General features: G+C 40.3%; 1 protein-coding gene across 1 annotated transcript in view; it reads right to left on the bottom strand.

Annotated features, from left to right (window-relative positions):
- grik4 (glutamate receptor, ionotropic, kainate 4) overlaps positions 1-13,985 on the bottom strand; it is a gene marked incomplete at its 5' end in the record, with an annotated part of 120,012 nt that overhangs the window by 102,043 nt on the left and 3,984 nt on the right. The window contains one exon of the mRNA XM_019892659.1: positions 6,466-6,563. Coding sequence (XP_019748218.1) covers positions 6,466-6,563 — 98 coding nt within the window. The remainder of the gene's footprint in view (positions 1-6,465; positions 6,564-13,985) is intronic.

Below are 13,985 nucleotides of genomic sequence, written 5' to 3'. Positions count from 1 at the left end.
TTCACTTTTTATGAGACATTATGGGAGAATATCATGGGCATAAAAATCTCTGTCCTGGTTGAAGAAGGTGAGCCATCTTGAACATCTCAATAAACTGCACTGGATAACAAGTTTGATTCCATTAAGAGCTCACGTCGTCAAGTGACACACCTTCATTCATTCATTTAAACCCTGCTCCATATCAAGAAGCTGCTCAAGACTGCTCAAATAGATTCTCAACTGCCAACAAATTCTGCTAGGATTGGGGAAAGTTTGCCTAAAATATGAACACTGCATGGACCAAAGACACGGACTAGTATGACCAGAAATGAGATGATAATCTTTGTGAAAGGGAAAAAAAAACCTCATGGAGCTGTTTAAATATTGATATCAATTTTGGAAGCTTGCAGTGTCCTCTCAGCTCGTAAAAACAGTGCGGTATAAAGAAGGGCCTTATGTAAATCAGTAGAGAGTCCCAAAGCCTCTCAAACTTTGTTGCAAAATCAGTTGGGGAAAACCCCGGCGATCCATGTTAGCTCTCTCAGGTACAGTAAGATCTACAAAAATGAATCTTTTCAAATGCAAAGGTGAAGCCTTTCAAAAACCCTTTGGTATCTTCTTCTATCATGTCACTTCAAGTACGAACTGTCTCCCGAACGCTTTACAAGACCGAGTTGAGTATTCAGCCTTCCGATTGACTCTGATGACGCTTGAGAGCTGACAAATGTGTTTTCTTGTGCACTTGTGACTACAGAGGGTGTACGTGCGAGACTCTGGCGCAAAATCACCCTCCTCACAAATGAGAATTTGAGTGACCTCTTAAAGAGAAGCTATAAGATGCAGAGGGAGAAATTTAACAGGAGCAACATCCTCTAAAATAACTGCAAGATGAAATCAAACAGGCCCCAAAAAGGAAAGAACAAAGCATCGAAGCAAAATTCACATAAGCGACAGTTTATTTGCAGCTGATTACAGAAAGGAGCCACATTTGTCAATGCCCGTATTTGTCTGAGTTTTCGAAGGCGAAAAGCTCATTATTGCTTATCTCAAAGGGCTTGTTGTGCTCTACCGGTAGACCCCCCCGCAACTCAAAACTGTGCCCACCTGACCCTGAGCTCACCTTTAAATCCTACCTGAGTGCCCTCCCTCCCATCATCCACCATGTAGTGGTGTAATCTCTCTGTTCTCCTGAAAGCAGATGGCTTTGCAAGCCCCGAGCAACCACCGAACATCAGACTTGACATTAATATTCATGACTTTCTGACACATTTGAGTTGCAGAGAGAGAAAAAAAAAAATCACTTAGACACAGGAATGATGCACATTTCATGGTACAGGAGTAGCAACTAGGTTGCAAAAATCAAGTAATGTAAGAATAGGAACTGATCTAATCAAGCTTTCACGTGAAAACATTCCATAACAAATGTAAAAAAAAAAAAAAAATGGAGAAAACTGGGGTCAAGGAGATTGCAAAGCATTTGAGGGAAAAATACACCTCTAAATAAATGCACACTTAAAAAAATGAAGCGAAATCAAGTATAACAGGTAAGAACTTCGCGTGAGCGGCTTTCTTATTAAAACTATTTCAGAGGAAGGCTCGGTCTCAAGATGAAGTTAACAAACATGACAATAGAAGAAGAATATTGTCAATTTCAAACTAGCGTTACTTTACAAGTCTTATTTTATATGGCCTGAAGTTATTGTCATGACATTAGTTGAATCCCTTCACAGTGACGCATTTTAGAATCATAATCGAAGTATTTCTGACTGGGTTATTTATTTATTATTCTCTCTGCCCCTTCATTCAAAATGTGCATTTACATGTGATGAAATCCATCCATCCATCCAAATCCTGAACCCTAAAGTCTGCACGGCCAACCGCCAAAAATCGAAACAAACCACTGTCACGGTGCGCTCAGTCAGCTTTCTTCTCTGCAGTTTCTTCTGCCCCTGAATGTGAAACCCAAATGGGCTCAGTCCCACCGCAGACGTTGCATCCGCACCGGCAGATAAGAGATTGATAGGCGGCTGCCGATGATGTGCCGATCATCTAGTGGGGTCTGTCAGCCGCAATATTGCGGCAAATGTTCCACACAAGCCGCCACAGGATCGCACGGCATCTGTGGCCTTGGCTCTCGCAGCGTGGGATAAGCGTAGCAGTGTGCACACTAGAAACAGGTTGTACACACAGTCTCCCCAGCAAATATTGTTCAGGGTGACCTGCTTCCACCTTCAACGGCGAAAAAAAAAAAGAAAAAGAAAAAGATGATCTATTCGGAATGTGACAAGCACTGTCACATTTTATGCCCACGTTCACCGGATGAATCATTGATGCACTAGTGCTTTGAAATGAATCCGTTTAAAAGCCCGAAGGAAATTCACAACAGCCAAATGCCACGACGGAATCATCTGTGATTTTTTTTTTCAGACTAACAAAATAAAAGGTGACAATTTTTTTTTTTTTTAGGCTTATTATATTGTAGTATTTAACGCATTCACACACATTGTGGCTGTGGGTGTTGATCAACTGCAGACAGCCTAAAGGCATCCATTGTGATTGTACAATTTACAACACGGATAAAATTGGTAGATTGCAATTTATGACACTGTGAAAGTGGCGGACTGAGTGGAATTAACAAATCACAAAGCATGAACGTACACAACACTGTTAATTAATCGGTCTCCACCCAAGTTTGCCTTTGCCCAATAGTGAAAAGGAAACTCGTTTCCAATATTCTGTTACGTCTGCCCTCTTGAAAAAATACCAAGCTGGTGTATAATAATTACAGACAAAAATGAAAGCGAAGGCTATTTTCACCATAGTTCTAATTAGTTTTTCAAACATAAGATGTTTCAATTAGCATTTTTTTAAAGCAATCTTTTTTTTTTTTTTCATTAACAAACATTTGTTTTCAATTTTAATTTGAGTTATTTTTATTCATTTTCGTTGTCCTGGTGCAGACATCAATTTTGAGTCCGGAACTATAACGCAAGTGCCAATTTTTGCCCAGTTTCGGCGGCCCTTTAATTAGTAATGTCGGTGATTCACAACCACTAACGTGAAAATGGTACGCCCAAGTTTCCTGCAATACATAAGAAAAAGTGAACATCTTTTTATGAAGGGCCTCTACTCGACAGGATGCGGTGTGCTACTATGTAAGCCCTTTAGTTACGTTCGATGACATCGTGAGTCTGTCTCTACTGCTTAGCTCGGAGGGATTTTGGGGGAGGGGTGGCAAGTGATAGGGTGCCTATCTGATTTGGGATGCAACATCAGGCCACCAGCCAATCTTCTCATCTCCTGCAGAGCATTTTTTTTTTAACCAAGGACTGCTGCAGACTATCAAATATTCAATAAAGGTTTATTTCCCAAAGGCAGGTTTCTCTCCCATGGTGTGGGATGAGCATGATTTGCTGCGGTTTCTGAATTATTGCACATTCAGGGTATGGAGGTAATCGTGGTTGTAGTTTTACCCTCTCCAAACACAGGCGGTACAATTTTCCGCTGTGATGGATCCTTAATACACGCACATGCTTTATTCCTTCACGGAGGACTTTTTTTTCCTCTTGGTGGACCTTGCAGAGGTTATCTTGGTTCACAATTCTGGTGAGAATCTGCTGCATTTCTTGTTTGTTTGTTTTTTGCAACTGATAGTAAACAAATTGAGAGGCATACACATAAATCTGCAAAGAATAAATATTTAAATAATGTCAAACTGTGGCTTGAAACAACATTGCTGCATATTTTTTTGTGCTCACTGTAGCCTAAGGCAGTATTTGTATTTATTTGTTACCAAATGCTATTGTGATAGATAGTGGCATACCCTTGGGAATAAAACTAGCACATCTTGATTTTCGTGCAGGTGCAAGGCTCGTTTAGCATATTTGGGAATTTGACAGACTGCACTGCACCAGGCTGGACATTCCGGCAAACAAGGGCAACATGCCCACGGTGCATCTGACAATTTGTTGGCAGAAAATAGACTATTTTTTTAGACCACCTAAAAGCAGGTCTAAGTTGTGGCTCGAGTGGTGTCATGCGATTTTGGTGTATTTGATCTCGTTGCAAGAAGAGAGACTGAACTTTGCGGATGTGTGTGGTGGATGTCATTTAATTCATAAATATGATGACAACATGGGATAATCCTTCTGAATCATTGTAGAAATCAATTCATTGATGCAGCACCGTTTGTTTGGTTGTAACACACCAACGCACGATCAGGGGTGTGAAGCGGTCTGCATGTGGCCAACTTTACATTATCGGCAAGTGAAGATCTTTTTCATGTCGATTGCGTCTATCTCCTGCGTGGACTCCGGTGAATCTGTTTATGTTTCCGCCATGCTGTGCCTCTCTTGCTTTGAATTAAACGTGAATGAGAGGAGCCGCTAGCAAGTCAGCTGAGGACACTCCCACAACAGCGCAAACACTGGTTTTGACATGTCGATGAAAGTACCAAAATAAGGAAAACGCCACCCGTGTACACAGTATAAGACACTTTGCGCTACACGTCTTTCAAAACCAATCTCTAAATTCACCAACAGAGTCTTTAAAGTTAAATTTCAAACTCATGTAACCCGAATAAAAATGTGCCGCACAAAATAAGTGTGTTTTACAGGCCCTATCGAGTCAATGTCAACTAATTTGCTGTCCAACGAGAGGTACATGATGTCAGCCATTGGAAGTTTCGTTCTATCTGTGCAGATCGCCGTTAAACAACTCCTCAAGGCAGTATTTAGCAGACAATGCTTGCATTGAGACAGCCGAGGTTACATGAGTCACTATATGTTTGTCGCTCCAGTGATGTATGTAAAAAGTCCTCTTTGTGCATCGTCAATATTTGTACAGTCGTATAATCACAGTGGGTGTTCCAAAGCAGTCAGTTGAGACAATCAATGCCAAGCGACACTTGGAACAACAGGCAGTCAGTGTCTGTTTGCTTGTTTGACAGACTGAAAGGAGGCTTGGAGCACATGATTTAACAAGAGATGGCAGTGGCATAACTGTACATGTATGAATGTCGCATGTCATGACATCCACAGTTCAGCCAAATGACTGATCACTGCCATATACGCTACACAGACTGTACACCGGAATATTCCTTGCGCGACAATCTTAAATTATTAATTGGACTGTTTTACAGCTCCTTTTAACTTCCATGTCTAGACACGAGAAGCATCAGAGGGAAGACATGTTTTGATGATGTGATGATTCAATTATGGATGGGAAAACCTTTTCACCGTCAACAAAACTGCTACGTATCATGCCATCATTTTACATCTCAATAATCAGTCGTGTATCAGAATTTATAAAGGTCGGTCAATAAACCCATGTATGAATGATGGACATTTCTTGTTACTCACATGAACTGGCATTTATGCTGATAGACTCACTCAGTCTCAGTTTCCTTCCACTCATGCATGCAGACACACACGCACATACGCTCGCACGCACGCATGCGCGCGAACACACTTTCGGACACACTTTCGGATCAATTCTGCGGAATGAATGAAATGAACAATGAGGGCAGACAAATGAACCTACATTTAAAAAATAGTCCATTTCACACACCATGCATTTTCTTATAAGCTCATTAGGTACACTTGTAGGCACACAATCTAAGCGATTGCAAATAATTATGTTCAATTTTGGTCATCACAATCGGAGAGGCGTTCATTGCACAACATGCTTTTAAAGGGATGCTGTCCCGTTTGCACTGAGGTAAAGTAAGCCCTTTATGTGCAAGGAACCAGCTTCATTTGGTGTTTAAAAGGGATGTCACAATATAGAATTCGTGTTTTTGGAGTCTAGGAGGAAGCCGGAGTATGTCATTTCCACCCCACCACCACCACTACAAAAAAAAAAAAAAAAGAGCCAAGATTTGAACCCTAAACCTCAAAAACTGCCTTGCCCCTAAAACATAATTATACGGATTCAAACTGTGCGGGGGAAAGGTTACAAGACACATAATGTCAAAAGGTTTTAAACTTGGACTTCTTAATTATTTCAATTAGCACCCTATGAAAAGTAAAGTGAGACCTCAAAATAGACAGAAATGTCATCTCCAACTACAGGTAGGGACCATGGGGCAGTAACTATCATTTCAGGTAATTATTTCTTTATAAAAGTGCTTGGTGGAACAAAAATTGGAATATTTTCTATTCATTGGCTCATGATCATTTGTCTTTGGGTTGGTGTTTGTGGGTTTTTTTTTTGTGTGTGTGTGTGTGGGGGGGGGGTGAATATCTTTGTGAGAAAAATAATCAGATTAGATGGCTCATTGATATAATGGAAGCAAGAGAAAGGTATAATTATGGGCAAAGCGATTTTGAATTCATTTTCATAATGCTGAGAATGTCCCAGCAGAGGTTCGTGGTGGGTAAAATCCATTGAAGTGTACCGACCCACTCAACAATTAATCGTTTGAGGACTTTTGTTAAATCCAAATTTGCATTTGCATTGCATGGCCTTGTGGGTAAATCGACTCACCTCCTTCTCACCACAGATATTACTGATGATAGAGTTGGAGGCCGGACTGGCAGAGGGACCGAGGACTGCAACCACCCCTTTAGACATGATTTGGCACACTGTGAGAGGAAAGCCAAGTGTTATGATTAGCAAACATTTGATCGAACCAGATATGCAACACAACGCAAACCAACATCATGTGTGACACAACAGGAGACCCCAGCAAGCTAAAGGTAAATGGCATATTTGCTTTTTCTTTGGCTTTTTTGCATGACATCAATTGTTATCAAAGTTACTGGTAAGCCCCGATGCATTTGCTTTTTGTTGTGGTCACCATGGCCGTACATGGCCTTGGTTGCTGAGATACAAAACAAGTACCGGTAGTAGCCTGGTGCCTTTTCCCACTGGTTTGGATGTAAAGTGCAACTAAAAGCCTTGGCTTTGCTTCTAATGATGAGGAGGAGATGTGAAACAAGTAAGACACAACAAAAACAAAACAACTCTACTGTATTTATAGAGCACTTTATACCAAGTGCTGTACATGGAGCAAAAATATTTCATACAAAAACAAATAATAAAACAATAATGAATAACAAGGACAGTAGAAAGGACAAAAGCAGTCAAACTAACAATCAAGTCTCTTGCCAAGTAAAATGCCGAAGAATACAAATGAGTTTTGAGATGAGTTTTAACGACGGGCAGTGAGGGGGGCTCGCCGAATGTTCAGTGGGAGGTCATTCCAAAGAGAGGGACCTGCAACGGAAAAGGCTCGATCCCCGATGAGCCTCCGCTTAGTTCTTGGTACCTCTAATAATGTCTGATCCGCACACCTGAGGCAGGAGGAGCTCAGAGTGGTCAGACCGGGCGAGGCCATTTCAGGATTTGAAAACAAATAATAGGATCTTAAACAGAACTTTAAAATGTATCGAGAGCCACTGAAGGGATGCCAGAGTAGGAGTTATGTGCTCCCTCTTACGAGTACCAGTCAAGAGTCGGGCAGCAGCATTCTAGACCAACTGGAGAGAGGCGCTTAATGGAGGATTGGCTGACTCCAAAGTCAAGTGCATTACAGTCATCCAACCGGGATGCGACGAAGGCATGAATTACTGTTTCAAAGTGCTCGTGAGAAAGGAGAGGCTTTACTTTAGCCAGCTGCCTAAGATGAAAGAAGCTGGATTTCACAACGTGTGGTTATGCTGCATTTTATTCGGACACCCACACCCCCTATGGGTGGTTCATAGAGGCGTTATTTCTATATATGCAACGGAGCTATTTCCTACTAAAATTGCACCATCTTTGTAATGCCTCATCAATTAAGATATTTATTTCAGTTTTCGCAAGCGTCTGTGTGGCAATGTCTGATTTGTGGACAGATACAATCCAATCCAATACATATTTATTGATATAGCACTTTCACAACAGCTTCAACTGTAACAAATCGCTTTACGGAACAGTTAACATAAAATAACAAATTAATACAACACAACACATAAGACACAGACAGTCATGCAATCTGAACCATTTTTTCCTGCATACGCTTTGTTGTTTGAAGCAGTTCTAGATGAAAGAGGAGAGAATCAAAGTGTCCTTTCACCAGTGGATCAGAGACATCATGCTGAAAATGTGCACATGTCTGCTACAAGCTAAGTTTGAAAGCAAACAAGAAGCCGTAGCATCCATTGACGAAAAAAAAAAGATTGGCTCACATCTCCTGTCGTAAATCCGCTTCAATTCCATCACATTGATAATTAACTATGATCCTCGATTAAAAACTGATTCAAAAATTGTCCTCTTATGACCAATTTACTTGCTTAGATTCTGAATGTGGACATCTGCTCAGGGCAGGGCCAGATCTATTCTAGTGCGATAAGAGGGCTGCGGGCCACACCAAAATCATGATAAACCTCTAAACTGTTATCATCGTAACAGGTGCTAAAAACAATAGAATACAAAAAACAAAACAAAACAGATAAAATAACTATAATATATGATTGCTTGATTGATTGGTTTTCGCGTGTTCAATAAAATCGGACAAAGTCAAAGTGGCCCTTGCATCCTTCGATTTGTATGTGGAAAAACATTTTGGACACCCCTGGAATAGACCTTTTACACCTTCTTCCTTTGTCAGAGATGGTATTGTTTAGTGACAGTTAAGGATGAAAAACATTCTCAACAGTTAAATCTTTTACAATGGTGACAGTTTGACCCTCGAATGGATTATGACTGGATGCATTTGTTCCCATGGGAACATTTTTCAAGCACCAACCCCAAATGGATTAGACTTCAGAGATTCTACTGTATCTTGTGTGAGGAGCTGATATCAATCCAAAGCTGACACATATAGATGTGTGGAGACAGATAAGCATCTGAGGGAAAAAAAAAAAGAAGAAAAAAACCACCCGAGTGAAAGGCAGTCAACCAGAAATGGGCAGCGATAACCTTTTATTTACAGTGACATCATGAACTCTGCGTACATGTTTTATCTGATTTCCCTTAAAGGGATGAATACTAAAATTCTGACCTACTCTCCATGGTACACAGACCATATATTTTAATCTCCCATACCACAAAACAGACATTTCTTGTGAGTTTATAATCCCTGTTTTCCAATTAAACTTCTGGGCCCACTGAAGCGAGACAGACACAAGTAGTAGAACTATGTTAAGTATGAGTCTGTGAGTTATATGTGTGTGTGTGTGTGTGTGTGTGTGTGTGTGTGTGTGTGTGTGTGTGTGTGTGTGTGTGTGTGTAATATGGCTTTAGTTGCTGGGGTAGGTGCACACCATTAATAGTTTTGCATGTATGTGTCTGAGTGAAAGAAGCAAAGGAAGACACATTCCAGGCCTGTGCGGTGTATCCAAAGGCAGTGAATCGAATGATTAATAAGTAATCCCTTAGTCACCCATGGGGGCTGCAAAGATGTGCATATGTGCACATTTGCACTTGCGTGCCCCCACACGCTTTCATATGGCTTCAGCAGTTTGACTTGACTGTGAGCCAACATGCTGAGACACTTCCACTGGCACAGGTAGTCGGGTGTGCATGTTTGTCTCCACATGTTGTTTGCATCTATGCTTCTTGGACTCGCTTTTCAAAGACAATCGCCGGTTTTGGGGTAAGTACATTTCTGTCGGTTGACATTTCTTTTTACTGATTATTGCCAGTTATATTAAATGTTCAGTGGGTTGCTATACCATAACAGAGACACATAATGGCAGCTTGGAACATGCTTGTGTAAAAGACCGCTGATGTAAATGCACAATCCTCAATTTCAATAAAATTGGGATGTTGTGTAAAATGTAAATAAAAACAGAATACTGTACAATGATACAATACAAATCCTTTTCAAATCTGTATCCAATTGAATTCAAATCAAAGACAAGATATTTAATGTTCAGAATAATGAACATTTTTTTAAACATGATCTCAGTTTGAATTTGATGCCTGTAAAACATTCCAATAAATCTGGGATGGGGCAACAAAACACCTAGATCCGCATTCCCCACGTGGTACAACAGCATGGTTTTGAAGGAAATGAATGCAAATACTCAAGTGGCCTGCCAGCTGTCCAGACCTGTCTTCAATTGATATTGTGTGGAACGTTATAAAGCAAAAAACATGGCAATAGACACCTCGGACTGTTGATCCACTCAAGTGTATATCAAGCAAAATAGGCATCATCAATTCGTGTCCTCAGTTCCCAAGAGCTGATTAAGCGTTAAGTAATTGTGATGTAGCACATGCCCTTGTCCCAGCTGTTTTGAAACATTTGGCAAGGATCAAGTTCCAAATGAGTGAATATTTGCAAAAAAAAAAAAGTTTGACACAATGGCCCCAACTTCTCTGGAAATGGGGTACGTCATGTTTTAAAATGCAGTCGTGCACTAAAGCTATTTGATTTTGTCATGACCCACTCTAAATATCTACATCTATAGTCTTATCAGAGGGTGTCTGCGGCTCCCACAGCGATGACTGCGGTGGGACTGTCAAAGTCAAACACAATCTGTTACGTGATGCTGGTTGACCTCCATTTTCAAAACAAATCCTCCCTCAAGTAATTTATCGTGAAAAAGTTCCAGACGGATCATAAAACATTCATTAACTCTACAGGGAGTGTTTTAAGTGACATTATTAACTGTCTAACAAGTGGAAAGAGAAGTGTATGAAACTAAAATAAAGTAAAACTACTCAGCCTAGTGGATTTTTTCAACAAAAAACAGACTCACATGCTTGATGGTGGGATGAGCAAGCGAAATAAAGTAAAACTACTCAGCCTAGTGGATTTTTTTGTCATGTATTGGAGTATTAAGTTCCCAGGGATGCACCAACACTGTACATTTGTACTTGGACTCCCCAAGAAATACTCTGATACTACGACATTAATACTTTAAGTCAGAGAATTTATTGCATTGCTCAGTAGAATGAGCACCTAACACAATTTTTTTTTCTGGTTTTTTGGTGATCATCATACTTTTTGTCCATACAGTACCATCAAATTCTGCCCCCCCCCCCAAAAAAAAAGTCGAACAAAAAGCAGATTCTCCTGCTTGATGGTGGGATAAGCAAGCACATGTTTTGTTTGACCTTTGGTGCACATTTCTTATCACCACAGGGGAGGAATTTTTGGGTGAGGACAAGCAATTTTTAGATCAGGTACCGCGTTCCCTGAATGATATTTCCATCTCACCGCAGCCACTCATCCATCCCTAATCCAATTTCTCCCTGTAATTGCGCACACTGTCAGACACAAAACATTTGCCAAGTGTACACAGACAATCCTGGCACACCAACCTGGTTCACTGTAACATGCATGAAAAATATTTACAAAAGCCCCCACCCCGCCCTCAGTGTAAACCAGGTTACAAAAATGAATGTAAATATTGGCTCAAGAGAACCAGTGTTTTCATTTGACTGTACCTCAGAAGCCCTGTCAGTGACAGGAGAAAAAGACTCAAGTGGAAAAACAGCGCACACACGCTCCACTCATTGCGGATTACAGTAACCACGTAATGTATATCTGCAGTCATATGGCAATGATTTCAGATACTTTTAGATTAAAACATTAAAAAGGGGAATCGTCAGCATTGAGAACTGCAGAGGCACACAGAATTGGAAAAGGAGTTTACGTCGTCTTGTCTAATTAAATGTTTCAATATAAATATATAATATATTTCATAAAATATTTTAATGGTGAGGGTAATTTTAATTAAGACTGGAATTAAGGCCTTATAATTGGAAAATTAAATGTTAAAGACTTTTTAATGATCCATGAACATGAACCTTGAACACCATGAATTAATTCATCTAATCAATGATTGCTTTTCCACACCATGCTACACTACTGGCCAAAAGTTTGGACAGATCTTCTAGGGGATATTAAATGAGAAACTGTGTCCAGACTTTTGACTGGTAGTTCATGTCACAAAAATACTGGTTAATCCTGCATTTGTAAATATTTCCAGAAAATATGAGGCATGTCAAAAATGTTCCAGTACTGGTTTCACAAAAATGTTAATCAAGTCAGTCAACCCCCTGGAGTCAAAGCAATTTTTCTCAGACCTCTGTGCCACGCCTCCGCTTAGTTCTTGGTACCTCTAATAATGTCTGATCCGCACACCTGAGGCAGGAGGAGCTCAGAGTGGTCAGACCGGGCGAGGCCATTTCAGGATTTGAAAACAAATAATAGGATCTTAAACAGAACTTTAAAATGTATCGAGAGCCACTGAAGGGATGCCAGAGTAGGAGTTATGTGCTCCCTCTTACGAGTACCAGTCAAGAGTCGGGCAGCAGCATTCTAGACCAACTGGAGAGAGGCGCTTAATGGAGGATTGGCTGACTCCAAAGTCAAGTGCATTACAGTCATCCAACCGGGATGCGACGAAGGCATGAATTACTGTTTCAAAGTGCTCGTGAGAAAGGAGAGGCTTTACTTTAGCCAGCTGCCTAAGATGAAAGAAGCTGGATTTCACAACGTGTGGTTATGCTGCATTTTATTCGGACACCCACACCCCCTATGGGTGGTTCATAGAGGCGTTATTTCTATATATGCAACGGAGCTATTTCCTACTAAAATTGCACCATCTTTGTAATGCCTCATCAATTAAGATATTTATTTCAGTTTTCGCAAGCGTCTGTGTGGCAATGTCTGATTTGTGGACAGATACAATCCAATCCAATACATATTTATTGATATAGCACTTTCACAACAGCTTCAACTGTAACAAATCGCTTTACGGAACAGTTAACATAAAATAACAAATTCATACAACACAACACATAAGACACAGACAGTCATGCAATCTGAACCATTTTTTCCTGCATACGCTTTGTTGTTTGAAGCAGTTCTAGATGAAAGAGGAGAGAATCAAAGTGTCCTTTCACCAGTGGATCAGAGACATCATGCTGAAAATGTGCACATGTCTGCTACAAGCTAAGTTTGAAAGCAAACAAGAAGCCGTAGCATCCATTGACGAAAAAAAAAAGATTGGCTCACATCTCCTGTCGTAAATCCGCTTCAATTCCATCACATTGATAATTAACTATGATCCTCGATTAAAAACTGATTCAAAAATTGTCCTCTTATGACCAATTTACTTGCTTAGATTCTGAATGTGGACATCTGCTCAGGGCAGGGCCAGATCTATTCTAGTGCGATAAGAGGGCTGCGGGCCACACCAAAATCATGATAAACCTCTAAACTGTTATCATCGTAACAGGTGCTAAAAACAATAGAATACAAAAAACAAAACAAAACAGATAAAATAACTATAATATATGATTGCTTGATTGATTGGTTTTCGCGTGTTCAATAAAATCGGACAAAGTCAAAGTGGCCCTTGCATCCTTCGATTTGTATGTGGAAAAACATTTTGGACACCCCTGGAATAGACCTTTTACACCTTCTTCCTTTGTCAGAGATGGTATTGTTTAGTGACAGTTAAGGATGAAAAACATTCTCAACAGTTAAATCTTTTACAATGGTGACAGTTTGACCCTCGAATGGATTATGACTGGATGCATTTGTTCCCATGGGAACATTTTTCAAGCACCAACCCCAAATGGATTAGACTTCAGAGATTCTACTGTATCTTGTGTGAGGAGCTGATATCAATCCAAAGCTGACACATATAGATGTGTGGAGACAGATAAGCATCTGAGGGAAAAAAAAAAAGAAGAAAAAAACCACCCGAGTGAAAGGCAGTCAACCAGAAATGGGCAGCGATAACCTTTTATTTACAGTGACATCATGAACTCTGCGTACATGTTTTATCTGATTTCCCTTAAAGGGATGAATACTAAAATTCTGACCTACTCTCCATGGTACACAGACCATATATTTTAATCTCCCATACCACAAAACAGACATTTCTTGTGAGTTTATAATCCCTGTTTTCCAATTAAACTTCTGGGCCCACTGAAGCGAGACAGACACAAGTAGTAGAACTATGTTAAGTATGAGTCTGTGAGTGTGTGTGTGTGTGTGTGTGTGTGTGTGTGTGTGTGTGTGTGTGTGTGTGTGTTATATGGCTTGAGTTGCGGGG

Source organism: Hippocampus comes, unplaced genomic scaffold (assembly GCF_001891065.2).
Source record: "Hippocampus comes isolate QL1 unplaced genomic scaffold, H_comes_QL1_v1.1 scaffold72, whole genome shotgun sequence".
In the NCBI taxonomy this organism is placed as follows: domain Eukaryota; kingdom Metazoa; phylum Chordata; class Actinopteri; order Syngnathiformes; family Syngnathidae; genus Hippocampus; species Hippocampus comes.
The sequence above is the reverse complement of the archived record's forward strand: the minus strand, read 5'-3'. Positions and strand labels throughout refer to the sequence as shown.